Here is a 19,330-nt window from a genome sequence, read left to right as displayed (position 1 = left end):
GTGAATCCACTAAGACCCACTAACACAGGTGCACCAGTCCCAAAGGGCTAGACTGTCACCTAAATGATATGCCAGTGGAAAGGAATAAAGGGTATGTGTGTGTACAAAATACCCTTACAAAGCTGTGTGGGTTAATCAGATATTGGTTTTGGGCACATAAATGGGTGTGGAGTATGTGGGAAATGCGCAGATGCTTGGCTGCATGTATCCTTATTCTCAGGCCAGTGCATCGAGATTCTGACACCTTTACTCACATTGAGTAGCCCTGGTAACTACAGTAGGATTTCTTGTGAGTGAGGGTATCAAGGTATGGACCAATCCCAAACTACTACCCCTCAGGATCACCAGAGAGCAGGACAGGAATAGTAACTCCACAGGGTGAGGATCACGACATCTCCTGGGGTTTCTCCTGGAGTGGGGCAGTTTACGCAGTAATCCTTGCACAGGCCTTTGCTCAGTGTCAGACAGTATAGTTCAGATACATTTTGTACCTCTGAACAGATGAGGCTGAATTTGTGGAGTGGGAAGAGTTGTGTTAACACAAAAGGCACTGATGATCTCCCGGCTTTGTTCTGGGAGACTCTGTAAGTAAACTATCTGTGAGCATTCAGAGCTGCAAAATGCACTGTAAGAAACAAATGCTGATGACCTAATAGGTCCCATCTTTCTCAAATTCCTATGACACATGTACCTGTTAAAGAGAAAATATTATTTTCCCCTTCTCTGTATCTAGTGTGTTACCTGGACGGCCTGGTACACCTGGGTTTCCTGGAAAGCCTTTTTCTCCTTTGTCACCAGCTGACCCAGCAGGTCCAACCCCTGGAAGACCAGGCTGGCCTCTTTCACCACGTACCCCAGGAAATCCACTTGAGCCAGGGGGACCACGTTCTCCTTTCAGCCCAACTGTACCCTAATTTTAGGGAAAAAACAGTAATATTTACAGTACCTCTCACACTAATAATGCCTTACAAGTGATCTGAAAAGCTTACTAGTGTTTGTCAGATTCATCTATGATTTTGTGGCTTCTAGACTGGATTCACTGCAATGTACTCTTTGGGCTCCACTTTGCATTACTGAAGCCAATGGACATTTTACCGCTGACTTCATTGGAAGCAAGAGTGAGTCTCATATGGAAGAGCACTTGGAAGCTACACCTGTTGCAGAATGCACTGCAATGACCAGTTCTCTGATGATTACACCATCATTTCCAACTAGGATTTAAATCACTGAATGTTGATTTATACAGTTTCAGAATCAGCACCACAAAATAGTAACTGACTTCAAGGAAGTATCTGGATTCTAGAAATAAAAACCCAGAAAATTTCAGAAATATACAATTCCAATTTTGGGGTGATTTCTATTATTTAAAATAGGAAATAGTAGCAAGAAAAGTGAATCCAGTTTAGAGTTCTGTGCTAAATGCTTCAAATAGAAAGCATAAGTGGGGCATTCAGAACCATTTTTCCTCTTTCAGGTTCTCTGAAATTAGAGTTTGCTGGTTCTTACTCTACAGGATACATCAGAATAGGGACAGGACAGAACAGGAGCCAGCAACCTGTCCATCAGGTGCATTTATGAGACAAAACAAGCAAGCTTAAAGTAAATTATATGCCAAAAGTCACTAACAGATATTTTCTAAAAGGCAAGAAAATATGGCATTCAAGCTTCCCAAAACTGCAGCGACAAATCTAGCTACAGATATTGGAAGTGGCTGCTGTGAAAATAACTGTGATCTCTTCACATCATAACTCGAGCATAAGAAGAACACTCCTTCAACAATGGGCTAGATTCTGACTATCAGCAAAGCCCCCACCAAAGTACTGCATGTAAACTGCACCTGCCCAGGATAAGCCCTGAGAGAGACTGTGACTCAGAGTGCCTCCCCTACTTCCTCCTTGGTCCCGGGGGTAGTAATTTATTGCTGGTCTACAACTACACCCATGATCTTGCCAGCAATTTTCTGGGGAAGGGAATTGGAACCAGCTCTGTCCCTTCACCACAATTCTGGGGAGGAAGCAATAGGGCAAGTAGGTCTGGTTATTCACAGGCACCAGGCCACATCATCTAAGTAAGCCTTACTTACTCCCATAGCATATACTCAGAGCCCGAATGTAGCTCAGTGACCCTACCGTCATGCAAACATTCTTAGCTGTTTAGTAGTATGGGCCTCATTCTTATACTCTTATTCCTTAGCAGTCCCACTGAAATCCTCCACCGAGGAGTAAGGGTTCTACTCAAATGAGTCATGGTGTGAGAATTTGGCCCAAAGAATGAGACAACGAAACATAAACTGCATATTATATAACAACTACATATAATTAGTGAGCTAGAAGATAGCTTGCAAAAATATAGACACACACACATACCGATGCCCCTTTAGGGCCCTGGAGACCTGGCAGACCATCTCTCCCTGGCCTTCCTTCTCTTCCAGGAGCACCTGGTTGCCCTGGGAATCCAGGATCTCCTTTATCACCTTTTAGATTAGAATCAAAGTAAATGTCTCCGGGCTCTCCCTTTGCTCCTGGGCTACCAATCAGTCCTGGCGCACCTGGAGAACCCTGAAATTATACACAATTCCAGCACCATTCAATGCCTATTCAATGCATTCTTTTTCCCAGCCAAAAAGAAAAAAAATCTTCAAGTGTAAAGAAAACCCCCCTAATGTTCATCCCAGACACTGAACAGTAAGCAAAAAGAGTGGATTTGCCAGGACAGAGAATGCAAATTAACTGATAATGGCCATTGTAACAGAAACTTTTCTTTCTTGATCTCCTTACTAGCTTCTTTTACTACAGTTTTCCAATTTTGAATGTTTTTTATTAATTGTTTTAATAGGAACTAAAGGCCACTTTATTGAGACTGGTACTCTAATTGTTCATATATTGACCATAAGGATTCAGAGTTCACCTTCTATAAGGCTTCGATGTCAAGATAATTTGGTAATTCTTAATATAGCCGTTTCTCAAGCAATGGTTTGATAACAAGCATATTATGTTTGCATGGTTTTTATGTAACTAATTGCTTCTAATACTTCTACCTACTTGCTATTACTTGAATCTCTGTTCTTTGTTAAATAAGCTTATACTTGTTTTCACTATAAACAAAACTAAGTGCTGTGAATTGAGCAGAGTGGTGCTCCTGATGAAACTGGTACAGTGGGGTGCGCTATTCCTTTGGGAGTAGCAAATCTGTGAATTCTGTGTGTGTCCAGTGAACCAGGGGCTGGTCACTCCAGGAGGACACATGGAGGGCTCAAAGGTTGGAGCCTGCCTATCGCTAACGTGTAGAGAGAGAGTGGGACCTGCGTACACCTGGAGGAGAGTGCTTGTGTTGCCCATTGCTGTGGGGTTGGGGAGCGGACCCTCAGCAAGCAAATGCAAGGCTTCCTCACACTAAGGGCAGATGATAGCAAGGTGTCTTATAATCTTGAGTATCCCTAGGAAGCACCACAGGAAAAATTTTTTTTGTTATTGCTTAGAAGTCATTTTCCCCTCTTTTTCTTCCCCTAGATCAACAGGGCTTCCCAGCCACAGTTTGTTTCAGAAAGGCCAAATTAAGAGCTTTTATCTGTCAGTGCCAGCTCCCAGTAGAGCATTTTGTTTCTTTTTAATTTTTGTTTTTATTTTCAAAAAAATCAGTGAACAAATATACAATAAATTAAAAATCATTCTTATCCCTGTAGTATTTACACACACACACACACACACTTTTCGCACAGATCCTAACAGATTGTCTACTAAATTCCATCTATCATTTATGTAAGTTTAGCTAATGAAACAAGAGTAAAGGCTTATTATCACATGATGAATGTTCCATTCTCCTTCTCTACCTTGTTTTATTTGAGCAATCCAAGGAAAACATAGTTCCTGTGATGAACAGCTTACAATTTAATGAACTAATTGTATTTAAAGGGCTTCCACTCATTCTTATAGCTCCCTACATATTATCCTGAACCTATGTATAATTCTTTCATGGAAACATTATCCCTAATTGAAAAAAAAAAATGAAAGGGTCCCAGTCACCAGGAAAGTGAAGCTGAGTGAAAACTTCAAAGGGAAACTTCCTCCTGCTAATATACGCTGTGCTTCCACCCTTCGGACCTGAACCAGCACACCTCCTAAATCAATAGGAATCTTTCCATTGGATTTAGTGGGTAGTGGATCAGGCATGGCCTCCAGCAATGTGTGCCTGCCAAGCTGGACTCTCTCTAGCCTATCTAAGCTAAACTAAAAGCTAACTCACCAGCTGTTTAATGAATCTGTTTTAACTTTTCCAAGCAAAACAAAGTTAAAAGCATCCAGGATACCAGCAAATCCTTGTTTGAAGAGAGGGGTGAAAGGAGACTAAAGGAGAAGGAAGAGATGTAAAGGTTTAGCAATATCCACAGTAAAAGATTATGCTATGTTACTCAAGAAATGATTACAAATAGTAGAGAATCCATTTTGTTATTTCCCTCCTCCCCAACAGATCCCATTTGCATTACTGTAAATTAAACACGATGATGTCATTTGGTTTCCCATGAAGAATTTAAACACAGATAAAATATCACCCAAAAGACCTAGCTTTGGATAAATCAGACCAAAATAGCTTGTATGTAAGTGCTCAGTACACTCACATCTGGGCTGAATTTGGCTCCCAGTGTCAAAAGCTATATTATAATGCAGCAATATTTAAAGCTCATACTCTGAGTAACGGCACTACTAAGACGCAATTTGCTTTTCTAACCTTCCTTTATTCTTTCTAAACCACTTCTTTTATTTTGTAGCTATTTAGAAATCACATTTGGTGCAATATACTACATATTTCCCTTAGTTTAGACAAATTGCTAAAATATATTGCATAATATATTTTAACAACAATGAAATTATACTAGATGATGCTGTACATGTAAACACACAATAGCAAATAGTCATTATAAATCTCCTCTGCAACATAAAAGGAAAGTCAGAATAGATTTGGCATTTGATTCAGGTAAAGTCCTGCTTCTTATCCAAATGTACCACTTAGCTGACTGAGGCATAAGGCCAACTGTTTTCTTCAGGTCATGCAGTGGCTAAGTGCAAAGTTTTACTGCAACTCACTTTTCTCCTCCCATAACTAAACCACACTACCACCTAATTGATTTTAATACACACAACCAATCCTTTAGCATCGGTTAATGAGGCTACTAAACAGTAGCACTGAGAGTCTCCTGTGACATGCCTAACAGAAAATAAATATGAAACATTTGAAAAACATTTACTTACAGGAACCCCTTCAAGACCTTTGAGTCCAGGCACACCCCTATCTCCTTTGGCTCCTGGCTGTCCTGGAAAGCCTTAAAAAGAATATGAAAAATAAAACAATATTTACTATAGATATGTGTACATTATAGCTTACTGTGTTTTAGAGGCTTTGAGATCCTTCTCAAGTGGTGCCCAATTCTGCCCTCAGTTATAGCCATATAACTCTGTTGAAATTAATGAAGTTGCCTTGGCATAACAGAGCTCAGGATCTAACCCAGTATATGTGCATGAGGCCTGGGAAGAAGATACATAGCACACAACTCAATTACATGAGTTGGGCAGCATGCCCTGAATTCAGCCCTCTAACTGGAACTGCCATTTCCAGACTGCAATTCACTGAACCACCACAGAATTTTCATTCTCTTTCACCACCTCCCAAACACTGACACAGTGCACATATATAATACAAAAGCATTGTTCATATGTACCTATTTTCTGACAGACAACAATTATTCTCCAGACTGATAATTTCTGTTTGGCAGCAGTAGTCAATACTGGAGACCAGGGATGTGTTTAGGGCTTAACACTAGGTCAGAGTACATAAAAATGTGCAGAATAATTCCCCTGACACCTCTCTAGGGCTCTCATTACATATTGTTTGTAGACCCAACACTTTCTACATTTACAGAGGGATTTAAATAGAAAAGGTTAATTTTTATCCAGCAGCCCCTCTGCCGAACACAATTTCTTCTGGAGGCTGCCCATGCTTCTACCAGAATTTGGCCCTATAAGTCAAAATTCACTGTAAAATCATAAATGGATATAAAATAGTATTTAAAATATTCCCATTAATATAATAATTTGAAAACTTGGGGGGAGGTTAAAATCACTTAAAGGCAAGCAATTTATTTTTCAAGAAAAAATGGTTTTATTAAAATCATAGGTCTCGATACTACAGAGGATCCTTTAAGCCATCTCAACACCATGATGCCCAAGGGATGGAGGAGAAAGTCTTACTTCCTCTGAGAAACCTAAGTTGCTGTGTCAGGGTCAACCATGATCTGGCCTTAATAAATCAATTCAGTATCAGATCTCAGCACAGTTCTGAGTGTGTGCGATTTCTAGGTTGCAAATTTTAAAAGCAGGATGATTCCGGTTGAAGTCCAACTGAAAACTAATCAGGTTCCCACCACCAAGAGAAAGATTAATGAAGAAAAAATACTACATATAGCTATTGGTTATTGACAAACCCTTTCCAAATTCAGATTGTCATTTCATAGTCTTTGGGAAAACAACATTTAGGTCAGGCTTTCAAAAGGGCTCAGAGTTCTCTGAGTTCTGCTCCTTTTGAAGTCAATAGTAAAACACTTGTTGATTTCAATGGAAGCAGAGATAGGCCACTACCAAGCATTATGGAAAATCCTGCTGTTTCATTATTTTCAGGAATGAGTCGACTAATGAAAAAATATTAATTTATGACACACTCAGATGCAGAGTTGTGATTCTGCTTTGTTTGTATAGCTTTTGGTTTTTACCTGATAGACCCGGTGGCCCTTGTGGCCCTGGATGTCCAGGAAGCCCAGACACATCACAAAAGGCACAACCATCACCTTTATCACCTGCAAAAATAAAAAAAGATTTAAGAAGACTACAAGCAGATCCTTTAAGAAGAAAACACCCTCGAGCCATTGTATGTTGATTGAAAGTAAATTTGTTAGCCAAATGCTTAAATCAATGTTATGAGCAAATTTATTTAAAAATTTTAATTGTCGTTTTAAAAAAACTTCAAATTCCTTTTAGTGTGACAGTATTGATGTGTAAAACTTTATTAATGGGAAGGGGGAAAGATAATCTGACTGAAGAGGGAACAAACAAGAACTAGTGCAGTATGTGCCTGATTAAAAAACAAAATTAGATAAAAAGGAGACAAGAGGGACTCTGGAACTCACATAGATTTTGTGGGGTTGGAAAAACAGTGACTGCAAAAAGACTTTGGGACCAAATTCTCTCCTGGTGTAAATGGGGCAAACTCATTGATTTCAGTGGTGTTTTGCACATTTATACCAGCCCCGCTAAAATCAACAGAGCCATATCCATTTACAGAGTTCAGCCCTTAGCTTTTCTCTGAACCCAAGCAAAGGCAAGGGCCAGGAGGAGGAAAATGTTGGATGCTTTGTTGCTGATTAGAAGGATAGGAGATCTCCTCTGCAAGAAAAGTAACTTTTATCTTTGAGAGAGAAATGAATTCGGACATATTAATGGATCTGAGAAAGCAAGATCACTACGGATTAGCGGGCAAAGGCAATGGGCATTGCAGACAGGGAAATGGAACTTGAAGGTAAATATACGTAAGAAAATTACAGTTGGGAAGAGCATTGCAATGGAGACTGTTTCTCAGCAAAGTGCTGCAATCTTTCTAGTTTTCTATATTTCACCCTATAAAATAACCACTGTACTAGAGAAAAAAATCAAATCTTTATTTTCAATAGCTTTTGATGTTGTCACTCGAAAATACATTGGTTTTTTAGAAGTCTCCCTACTCAAGTCAGGCTGAGCACACCCAGCCACAATGGAACAAAAGCAGAAATCTCTAAAAGCAACATATTGGTCAAATAATGGATGAAGGAAAGTAGTAGACACAGCACTACAGAGGGTTTGGCCAAAAACCCTGCCCCTAGGTGAGCTCAGTCTGAATTTGATTGGCTGCTCGTGCTATACTGTGTGAGTCTGACTCACCAGTAAAAGGATACTTCTGTTAGAGTATTTTTAAGTGGAATTTTTGTTTGTTCTTTAAAGAAACTGATTTGAGTTCAGTCTCTTGGCTTTCCAAAAATGAACCACATGAAAATCTCTACAACTTTTGCAATATACTGTGATTCCTCCCTAATATAATGAAAGAATTAACTTCTGTTTCATGACTCAGGGCTGGATCTTGCAAGGTTTAAGTTCTCTCATTCCTGGGGGGAAAGCAGGAGAATCTCAGCACCTTGCAGATCAGGCCTTTGGTCAACCAAACTCTGTGCTGATTTAACAACCTGTGTAACCCTATCAATTTCAATAGGTTACATGTGAATCAGTGCAGAATTTGATAATCTCTGGATTCCCTTTAGGATCTTTTAGTATTTTCCTAACATTAAAATACATTTTCCTAACATTAAAATACAAAGGTATTAAGGCAACTAAGTCTGGGTTTAGGTGCCTAAGTCCCAGTTTTAGCATCCACTACGATTCACAAAATTCCGGCTGAATCTAGTAGGTGCCTAAACTCACTCAGCACTTAAGGCTTTGCAGTAAAAAGTTCCCTTGGTGCCTATGTTTCTGCCTCTGAGCATACACACTGCTGCTGCCTGCCTCTAAGTGTCCAAGCACTTATCTTCTCCCTAAGCCCCAGTGTGATTTACAAACTAGGGAAGATAGGTATATACATCTGCCTAATTTGCATGCTGGGCCTGATGCGGGGGGCAGGGTGAGAAAGCTCATGCACAAGCATGAGACTGACTCTATAGCCTGGTGGTTAGAGCACTCGCTCAGAACGTAGGAGACCCAGGATCTGCTCCCCCTGCTCGAATGACTCTAATTATTTATCCACAATGGAATTGCTTCAACAGGAGAGACTGAGGCAGCGCCACACAGCTCAAAGGTGAATGCCTTTACCAGAGAGGTAGCATATCCCTCTTCAAATCCCTTCTTCTCATGAGGTGAAGGGGGGACTTAACCCAGAGGTTTCTCACATTCCCAGGTGAAGACCCTAACGGGGCTACAAGTTACAAGGGAGGCCCTTCCCCCATCTGCCTGGCATCTTAAACAAACAAACAAAAAAACCCACCTTAGGCACCTACCTTCAAGAAAGGCCTCACAGCTGAGAATAGTTAGAAATGCTAGGCCCATCCCTGAAGCCTGGACTCATGCATCTATCTCAGTGAGAAGGGTGAGGCTTAGCAAACACCGCTTTTGTTGGCATCTCCCGTTGGTGAGATCAGGCATTTCCCCATCTAGCATAAACGCTTGTGTGGATCTCATTCTAAGGCAACTAACTCTTCCCACTCATTGCATAGGAGCCCAGGCAAATAAATGAGGCTTTGTGGATCACAGCATTGTTCCTGTGGTTTAATAGGAACCTAAAAGTTAGGTGTCGCAATGCTGAGCATCACAGTGCTTAAGTACCTCTGTGAATCTAGGCCATCGTCACTGCAAATTTTATATTTAGTATTTTTCATATAAACTCATTTTTATTTTAATAATTCTAGAATTGCTTCCTAACTCTTGACTATTATCCAATGTTATCTACAAGAGAAGGTTAGATGACTACCAGAGGGTGTTTTCCTAATGAGTTCGTAAGTCTGTAACCATTACATGTGTCCTCTTCTCCAATGCCTCCTTATTCACTTCCTGCCTGCAAATGTTCCTATCTTGTTAATTAAGTCATAGTTGGAGCCTAAGAAAACTACCAAGGATTTTATTAACATAAAGAATGTGCTATGTCAAGCCTTACTGAGTTTCACAAATCATTACTATGCAATTTGGATGTAAATTCCTAGGTCTGTGTCTGGGCTTTGTCTAATTCTTTTTGATTATTACTAAATGCTTCTATTACCATCTTTATATCAATAGCTCATAAATCCACTTTCCATTTCTGATCTGTCTCTTTCCATCCACTTCTGCACCTCAGCCTCTCTCTGACATCCCTCTACATCTTATCATCCACTTGAACAAGTAAAGCTGAACTTATCTTTCCACTGAAATCCTCCCATCCGTTACTAAGATAAGGCAGAGCAGAGGATATCTGAATTACAGACTGAAGTCAGCATCATGTAACTTAATTCAACACCACTGTCCTCTCTTTCAGTCAGACCTCTAACCTGGGAAACTCACCTGGTCAAAGTTAAGCCAGTGCTTATGCACTTCTTTGGATCAGGACTAGGGTGCTCAACACTTTGCAGAATTAAAGTCTTAATGACTACATAAGTTAGAAGATAGTGGAAAATCAGGCCCATTGAATGGTCCAAATGAATGTAAGTAGCCCTTTAAACAATATTACCTTTATCTCCTCTCTCTCCTAAGAATCCAGGTTGTCCTTGAGGTCCAGGAAGACCTCGATCACCAGGTTCTCCAGGCTGACATTCTCTGATTCCATCTGAAATTGGAATAAAATAATAAAGAACATTATTCTCCAAGTATATTTTTTCATAATACTACAGTTCAAGTCAGAGTCACTTCTTCATGGATTATTATGAGCAATGGTGAAGTAGCTACAGGTTGATTGTGACCACGAAGAGAAGGAAGTTCACATATTTATTCATCTAGTTCAGCTATTATGGAAAATAAGGGATAAAATCAATAGGGGTCTATAGATATGTAATCAAGTTCTGTAGATGTTACTCTAAAAACCTATGGAATTATGGACAAGTGGCAGTCTCTCCATATTAAGGTTGCAAATAACTTCCATTTAAAAACCCTGGCTTTGAAAACTGATAATACTTTATTTAAATTAGAACATATTTTTACACTGGAAGCCAAGGAGGATATTCTGAAAAATCTGAAAAAAGTTCACTAAACAGATTTTAGTTATGGTTACATTTTAAAATTACATTGATTTAAAATCTTCATTTTTGTCTTTAGGTTTCTTTGGATCTTTCTAGATCAAAAGCAGCTTCTTAATAACCTTCCGAATTTTTCATGTCATTAAATTTCCCTGAAAACTCACATACTATACATATTTGAAGAAAGTAGATGTTTTAGGGTCAGGAGTAAGAAAACAAGTGAAAAGGTTCACCAGAACCTCAGGTCTGAACACAAAGAATAATGCTCCCTAGATTGGGTTTTATTGCAGGGGTCCTGAATCAATATAATTTGACGTCATTTTGGCTGAAGTCTCTAGCAGAAATCTTTTTGTGCAGTTTTGCAAGCAACATATGACACTACACCCCATATTCATCCTAGTAATATTATGGTATCATTCTGGCATAATTATGATTTATTTTGTACAAGATGAATCATGTAAGGTGTCATTGGAAAAGTTATGATTTGCTGAATATGTTTATCCTATTTGTATGCATGTATCATTTTTGTATCTTAAGTTACGGATGTTGACTATGTATCTGTATTTCAAATGTAGTTACACCTGGGCAACACCCACTAGACAAGATGCCTCCAGTCTAGATAGCTGGTTGTGAAGCGCCTATTCAGAGTAATGGGGCATTAGGGAAAATTATAGGCCTTAGGAGAAGCTTATCCCTCACCTGGTGAGCCTTCCTGAGGCTGCTCCAGACAGACTCAGCAGGGCATGCAAGGGCATGGGACCAGACTAAATGACACTGCTCTCCATTTTCTGTATCTGTATTTTCCCACAAACTGGAGTGGGAACTGACTTTGAAACAAAGGGTTCCTGCCATATGTGAAAGCCATATAAAGTAGGGTGTAACATCATCAAGGGGCCTCACTCTCCACACAAGAAAACTCCTGGAAACACCTAAGGAAAAAAGAATAGACTGAGGGAAATGCTGGTTCCAGGTTAAAAGAATTTCTAGCCTGTGTATGGAAACCTGGTGAATTGCTTGTATCATCAGCCAGGGTGAGACATTGCTAATTCATATCTGACCTATCTGGTATTTTAGGCTTTGTTTGCGGTTTTGTTTATTTGCTAGATAATCTGCTTTGATCTGTTTGCTATCACTTATAATACCTTAAAATCTATCTTTTGTAGTTAGTAAATTTGTTTTATGTTTTAATCTAAACCAGTGTGCCTTTGACTGAAGTGGCTGGCGAAAATCTCAGCTTGGTTAACGCAAGCATATTATGCATATTCCTCTCCACATTGAGGGAGAGGCGAACTGGGTAATAAATTCATACAGGTTGAAGTTTCGACCAGGGCAGGGTGGTACAGCTCTAGGGTCCTAGGCAGGGAAGCTGGGGGTTATTTTGGCTATAGTCTTTCTATTGTTGGTTCATGCAGTGGCTGACCATAGCCTGCATGCAACTGCAGCTGGGTGTGTCCCTGCCTGTGTGAATGCTGGTGGGAGTGTAGGACTGGAAGCAGTCTACAGCTTGTCACAGCAGCACAGTGCTGAGAGGGAGCCCAGGCTGGTAAGTCAGAGAACTCAGTGGTATCCCACTTCCAGGCAGCACCCCAGGAGGAACCCATCACACAACATATTACAACAAACACACAAAACAACCCCAGGAAGTAAAAATCAGTTTTGTGAAAACGTAAAATAAAGTGGAGTGGGTTTTTTGGTCAGTGTTAAGGTTTCACAGTAATGAACTATGCATTACTTTACTCTTGATCAAACTTTTTTTATTATGTGGGCAGTATAATATTTATAGTGTCTTTAACTATTTATTTGCTTGTTTATAAGTGTTTGGGTTTTGTAATAATGGCCATAAGGAAATATTTTATCACTAAGCAACCTTAATTGTTTTTTCTTAATTAAATTTTGTTGGTTTAGGAATTTCATAGAGAATGACATCCCTATCTATTGCTTATTAAGCCATCTGGAATTCTATAGCAAGGATATTGTCCTCAATTTCTGCAGAAGGTTGAAAAAATCCCCACAAGTATAGAAAGATTATTATTTTCTATTAAAATGTATAGCAGGGGTCGGCAACCTTTAGCACACAGCTCGCCAGGGTAAGAACTCTGGCAGGCCAGGCCACTTTGTTTACCTGCTGCGTCCACAGGTTTGGCTGATTGCAGCTCCCACTGGCCACAGTTTGCCACTCCAGGACAATGGGGGCTGCAAGAAGCCGCGGCCAGCACATCCCTCAGCCTGCGCCACTTCCTGCAGCCCCCATTGGCCTGGAGCGGCAAACCGAGGCCAGTGGGAGCTGTGACTGGCTGAACCTGAGGACGCAGCAGGTAAACAAAGCAGCCCGGCCTGCCACGGTGCTTACCCTGGCAAGCCGTGTGCCAAAGTTTGCTGACCCCTGATCTATGCAAGGGTGGCTCCAGGCACCAGCACACCAAGCGCATGCCTGGGGCGGCAAGCCACGGGGGGAGCTCTGCCAGTCACTGCGAGGGCGGCAGGCAGGTTGCCTTCGGCTGCATGCCTGCGGAGGGTCCGCTGGTCCCGCGGCTTCGGCGGACCTCCCGCAGGCATGCCACCGAATCCGCAGGACCGGGGACCTCCCACAGGCAAGCCGCTGAAGGCAACCTGCCTGCCGTGCTCGAGGCAGCAAAATACCTAGAGCCGCCCCTGGATCTATAGGATTTTATCCTTAGGGAATCCTCAGTTGCAAAATCTCCTCCCCACACTATTTAAAAAAGTTTGTCTCTACTATAACAAGTAGGAATAGCTGATATGTACATCTCTTTTCAAGTCTGCTGAAGAATTGCAGACAAAATACTATTGTCTTTATGTCACTGATTACATTTTAGCTACGGTGCAATAACATTTAATTTTAAAGGCATATAATCTAACAAGGTAGATAATAAAACAAATGAATTTGAATTATATCATTTTTAATCTTCAATTTTTATTCTTTATCCAAGTGTGATGGGGCTTAACTCCCATCACCAGCAAGGCTAGCAAAAAGATTCTGTTATCTCTGCGTTGTCATTCTTCAGTAACAAAAAACTAAACAAAAAAAAAATATCAGGCCCAGCTCAAACAATTAAAATTTTGTAATTTAAAATCCAAATAAAGACTACAGGGAATACTACAAACAAATGATATAATTCAATATTAACATTTCATGTTGAACAAATTTGTCTATAAACACTATTTGAAGGCACAGATGGCCTAGAGCTAACTGGAAGCATATGGGAGGAATTTTAAAGCAGAAAATTAGGAGGAAGAAAATAGAAATGTCTAAGTTCTCATGTTTGTTTAATGAACTATTAATGTGTCCCTAGGTAGCAATTAACACTGAAATATATCCTTGCTTATTTGTAATTATCTACTACTTATTTTATGTTGACTGGAAAGCACTATCCATAATTAAGCGCAAATGTATATTACAATCTGTGTAGTCAAATACTTCCTAGTCACTTAAAAATAAAGTAAAAGCCAGGTCCTCAGATGGTGTAAATTGAGATAGCTCTATTGAAGGAATTGGTGCTACACCAATTAACACCAGCTGAGGATCTGGCCTGAGAAATTTAAGCATGAAGTGAAAATTTGTTAGCCAGTAAAACAGAATCAGCCACAACCTGAAGAGTTCTTTCACCAACAGAAAGATAAAAAAGATACAAGATATTGCCAATAAAAGATATTGCCTCACCCACTTTGTCTCTCTAATATCCTGGGACCAACATGGCTACAACAACACTGCAAACATGAGAAAAGTTCTCATTTCCCAATATTATTATGTTAAAAGGCCATTTGCACTAAGTTATAGGTAAACACTTAGGATGAGCCATTGCAAGTATTGTACTTGCAAAAATATATGGAATAAAAGGAACCTTTTTGGTTCCTTACAGAACCATTACAGAATGGGAACATGTTTAATTATAAAACCAATTATAAAACACCCATAAAGCATTTTGCTCCTTCATCAACTGTTCATTTAGATTTATAAAACAAGTACTCATCCCATGCTCTAGACACCTTAAATAATCCCATTTTCACAATAAAAACTACTATGTAAGAAGGAAATAACTTCTAATTTATAAATGTTGGGCCTGATTCTGTAGCCATTATCACATGCTACTTCCACTTATGTCACATGAGTAAAGAATCATAGGATTAGAACCCTATTTTCTCATTATCAAATACAATCTGCATGCAAAACAATGCAAGTAATTTTTTTGTCTTTATTTTAAAAATTATTTTATTGTCAGTACATAAATAAATATGTAATAGTTAGCATGTCAAAACAGAGGTGCACTGCACCCTAGCTCCTCTCCCCTCCACCTTCCCTCACAGCTCTCCCTGACACTGCGAAACATCTGATCCACAATAGGCAGTAGGCACTGATCAGTGAGGCCTGCCAGTGCGCAGGAGGCACTAGGGAGAGGCACTGCCTACCTGCCACTCGCCTCCCCATTCACCTCCTCATCCGCCCGCCTCACCATCCCGCCCACCTCCTCAAGATTTTATTGAAGCAGGGGGTCCCCCAAAGTGCGGCACCCTGATTCACCGTACGAAGGGATGGCTCTGCATGTATAACTATTTATGTAATCAGATACATTTTTGAAAGAAGTCAAAAGTAGCAGCCATTTATCCAGAAAAAGATCTGTGTCTTGAGCCAGGTAAGTGATTTGTTTAATTATTAGACAGTTCTTCATTTTTTTTGCATTAACAAAGTCACATATGTTTCTGTCTTTCCATTTTCACGAAGCATTTCTTTTCACACTGATTCTGATCATGGTCTCCACTTTCCTGATATATCCTTGTTGTCCTTGATCTTTTTGAATATACAAAACTTTAACACTGTTTCGGCTGCACATGAAATAAAAATTTCACTTACTTGTTATGCCTGGAGGTCCTGGAGGCCCTGGCAAACCTGGAGGCCCTGGCAAACCATCCTTTCCAGTTGATCCATGCAGAGAGCGTCCTGGAGGACCTTGGTTACCCTTTTCACCTCTCTCACCAGGGAAGCCAGGTGGACCTGTGATCCCTGGGCTAGGTAAACCTTATTTAGAACAAAGTAAAACACACATGAAAGCAAATACAAATAAAAAATAAAATGATCAACAGATGCTCCAGCCATAAATTCCTAAGATTAAGGGGCAAAACCCAGTATAACACAAGGGACTGCATTTTGATTCTTGAATATTTATATTAAATTTAAATACCAGTTCCATATATCAGCACTATTTTTCAAATCTGAAGTCTATCCTATAGATGTGTGACCTTAGAAGACGGTGTGAAAATGAAGCAAGCAGGGAGTCATTTTATCACTACCATACTACAAATCCTGACATGCTACAGAAACGGATAGCCTTTGCGAGAATCTCCAAGGAATAAATCTAGAACATAAGAATGACCATACTGAGTCAGACCAGTGGCCCATCTAGCGCAATGTCCTGTCTTCTAACCGTAGCTAGTGCCAAATGCTTCAGAGGGAATTAACAGAACAAGATAATTTATTGAGTGATCCATTCCCTGTTGTCCAGTCCCAGCTTCTGGCAGTCAGACGTTTAGGGACCCCCACAGCATGGGGTTACTTCACTGACCATCTTGGCAAATAGCCATTTTGGGACAAATCTTTCATGAACTTGTCTCATTCTTATCTCCATGAACTTCTCATTTTTTGAACCCATTTATACTTGTGACCTCACAACAGCCCCATTAACGAGTTCCACAGGTTAATTGTGCCTTGTGTGAAGAAGTACTTCCTTCTGTTTGTTTTAAACCGTCTGCCTATACTTTATCTGGGTGTCCCCTGGCTTTTGCGTTATGTGAAGGAGTAAATAACATTTCCTTATTCACTTTCTCTACACCAGTCATGATTTTATAGACTTTTGTCATATTCCTCCCGTAGTCATTTCTTTTCTAACCTAAACAGCCCCAGTCTTTACTCTCTCCTCATATGAAAGCCGTTCCATACCTCTCATCGTTTTTGTTGCTCTACTCTGTACTTTTTCCAATTGTAATATACCTTTTTTTGATACAGGGCAATCAGAACTGCATCCACTATTCAAGGTGTGGATGTTGCTTTATATAGTGGATTTATGATATTCCCTGTCTTATTATTTATCCCTTTCCTAATGGTTCCTAACATTCTGTTAGCTTTTTTGATTGCTACTGCACATTGTGTTGATATTTTCAGAGAATATCCACAGTGACTCCAAGATCTATTTTGTAAGAGTTAATATCTAATTAGATCCCATCATTTTGTATGCAGAGTTGAGATTGTTTTCTCCAATGTGCATTACTTTGCATTTATCAACATTGAATTTCATCTGCCATTTTGTTGCTCATGCACCCAGTTTTGTGAGATCCCTTTGTAACTCTTCACAGTCTGGTTTGGACTTAACTATCTTGAGTAATTTTGTATCATCTGCAAACTTTGTCACCTCATTGTTTATCCCTTTTTCCAGATGATGTTGAATAGGACTGAACCCAGTACAGATCCTTGTGGGACCCCACTATTTACCTCTCTCCATTCTGAAAACTGACCATTCTTTCCTACCCTTTGTTACCTATCTTTCAACCAGTTACTGATCCATTAGGAGACCTTACTTCTTATCCCATGACAGCTTACTTTGCTTAAGAGTCTCTGGTAAGGGACCTTGTGAAAGGCTTTCTGAAAGTCCAAGTACACGATATCCACTGGATCACCCTTGTCCATCCTTTTTGTTGACCCCCTCAAAGAAGTCTAATAGATTTGTGAGGCACAATTTCCCTTTACAAAAGTCATGTTGTCTCTTCCACAACGTACCGTGTTCATCTGTGTGTCTGAAAATCCTGTTCTTTACTACAGTTTCAATCAATCTGCCTGGTACTGAAATCAGGCTTATCAGCCTGTAACTGCCAGGATCACCACTGGAGCCTTTTTAAAAAATCAGCATTACATTAGCTATCTGCCAGTCATCTGGCATAGACGCTGATTTAAGCAATAGGTTACAAACCACAATGAGTAGTTCAACAATTTCATATCTGAGTTTCTTCAGAACTCCTGAGTGGATACCATCTGATCCTGGTGATTGATTATTATTTAATTTATCAATTTGTTCCAAAACCTCCTCTATCGACACATCAGTCTGGGACAGTTCCTCAGATTTGTCACCTATAAAGAATGGCTCAGGTGTGGGAATCTCCCTCATATCCTCTGCAGTGAAGACCAATGCAAAGAATTCATTTAGCTTCTCTGCAATAGTTTTGTCTTCCTTGAGTGCTCCTTTAGCACCTCAGTCCTCCAGTGGCCCAACTGTTTGGCAGTCTTCCGGCTTCTGATGTACTTAAAAAAAAATTGCTGTTAGTTTTTGGGTCTTGCTAGTTGCTATTCAAATTCTTTTTGGCCTGCCTAATTACACTGTTACACTTGACTTGCCAGTGTTTATGTTGCTTTTTATTTTCCTTAGTAGGATTTGGCTTCTAATTTTTAAAAGATGTCTTTTTTTCTCTAAGAGCCTTTTTTCACTCTGTTGTTTAGCTTTGGTGACAGTTTTTGGTCCACTAACTGTTTTTTTTTATTATTATTATTATTTGGGGTATACATATAGTTTGAGCCCTTATTATGATGTTTTTTAAGTTTTCATATAGCTTGCAGGCATTTCACTCTTGTGACTGTTCCTTTTAATTTCTGTTTAACTAACCTCCAAATTTTTGTGTAGCTCCCCTTTCTGAAGTTAAATGCTACTGTGGTGGGCTTCTTTGGCATTGTCCCTCTCACCAGGAAGTTAAATTGAATTACATTATGGTCACTATTACCTAGCAGCTCAGCTACATTCACTTCATAGGCTTGACCCTGTGTGCCACTTAGGATCAAATCAAGAACTGCCTCTCTCCTTGTAAGTTTCAGGACTAACTGCTCCAAGAAGCAGTCACTACTGGGTGACTTGAAATTTTATTTCTGCATCGCCAGGCTGAGGTGACATGTTCTCAGTCAACATGGGGATAGCTGAAATCCCCCAACAGTCTTCTGTTTTTGCAGCCTCTCTAATCTCCCTGACCATTTCACAATAACTGTCAACATCCTGGTCAGGAGGTTGATAGTATATTTCTACTGCTGTAGTCTCTTATCTTATCTCTTACCTTGATTTCAGGAGCACTTGAAACAAAAATATTAATAGGAATCAGTGGATAAGTGGGAAGTGAAGTGTTAAGTTAATAACTGTTAGTGAGCATCATTTAACAGATAGAGAGGACTACTTAAGATCTTCTTTTAGTAATTAATACTGTTCACTCTAGTTTTCAAAATCTTCATCAGTTATTTTTGTTAAGATCCATCATTATTCATTAATCATTAGAATTGATTTTTAAAACATTTTGTTCCTTTCACTACACTAAAAAAGAAGACTTGAAAAATCACACAAGCCCACACTTCATTGAAGTTTACTCTGTAGCAATGACTAACTAAAAGTCATTGCTCTTTTTATCTTGTGTCACACAGTTCTTTAGGGGGTTTACAGCCTACCACATGCATTATCCTCCCCCTTAAACTTTGAAAACTTTCCTGGCAATAATATGACACTGCTTCACCCAAGCTTGAATATTTAG

At 39.7% G+C, this 19,330-nt stretch overlaps 1 protein-coding gene across 1 annotated transcript in view; it reads right to left on the bottom strand.

Annotated features, from left to right (window-relative positions):
- The window catches only part of COL4A1 (collagen type IV alpha 1 chain), a 255,736-nt gene that overhangs the window by 74,557 nt on the left and 161,849 nt on the right, over positions 1-19,330 (bottom strand). The window contains exons 21-26 of the mRNA XM_075061481.1: positions 15,633-15,797; positions 10,264-10,359; positions 6,761-6,844; positions 5,247-5,317; positions 2,367-2,558; positions 742-910 (exon numbers count right to left, since the gene is read on the bottom strand). Of these exons, the coding sequence (XP_074917582.1) occupies positions 742-910; positions 2,367-2,558; positions 5,247-5,317; positions 6,761-6,844; positions 10,264-10,359; positions 15,633-15,797 (777 nt within the window). The remainder of the gene's footprint in view (positions 1-741; positions 911-2,366; positions 2,559-5,246; positions 5,318-6,760; positions 6,845-10,263; positions 10,360-15,632; positions 15,798-19,330) is intronic.

Source organism: Chelonoidis abingdonii, chromosome 1 (assembly GCF_003597395.2).
Source record: "Chelonoidis abingdonii isolate Lonesome George chromosome 1, CheloAbing_2.0, whole genome shotgun sequence".
NCBI lineage: Eukaryota > Metazoa > Chordata > Testudines > Testudinidae > Chelonoidis > Chelonoidis abingdonii.
Note: the sequence above shows the minus strand (reverse complement) of the source record. Positions and strands in the feature narration are given on the sequence as shown.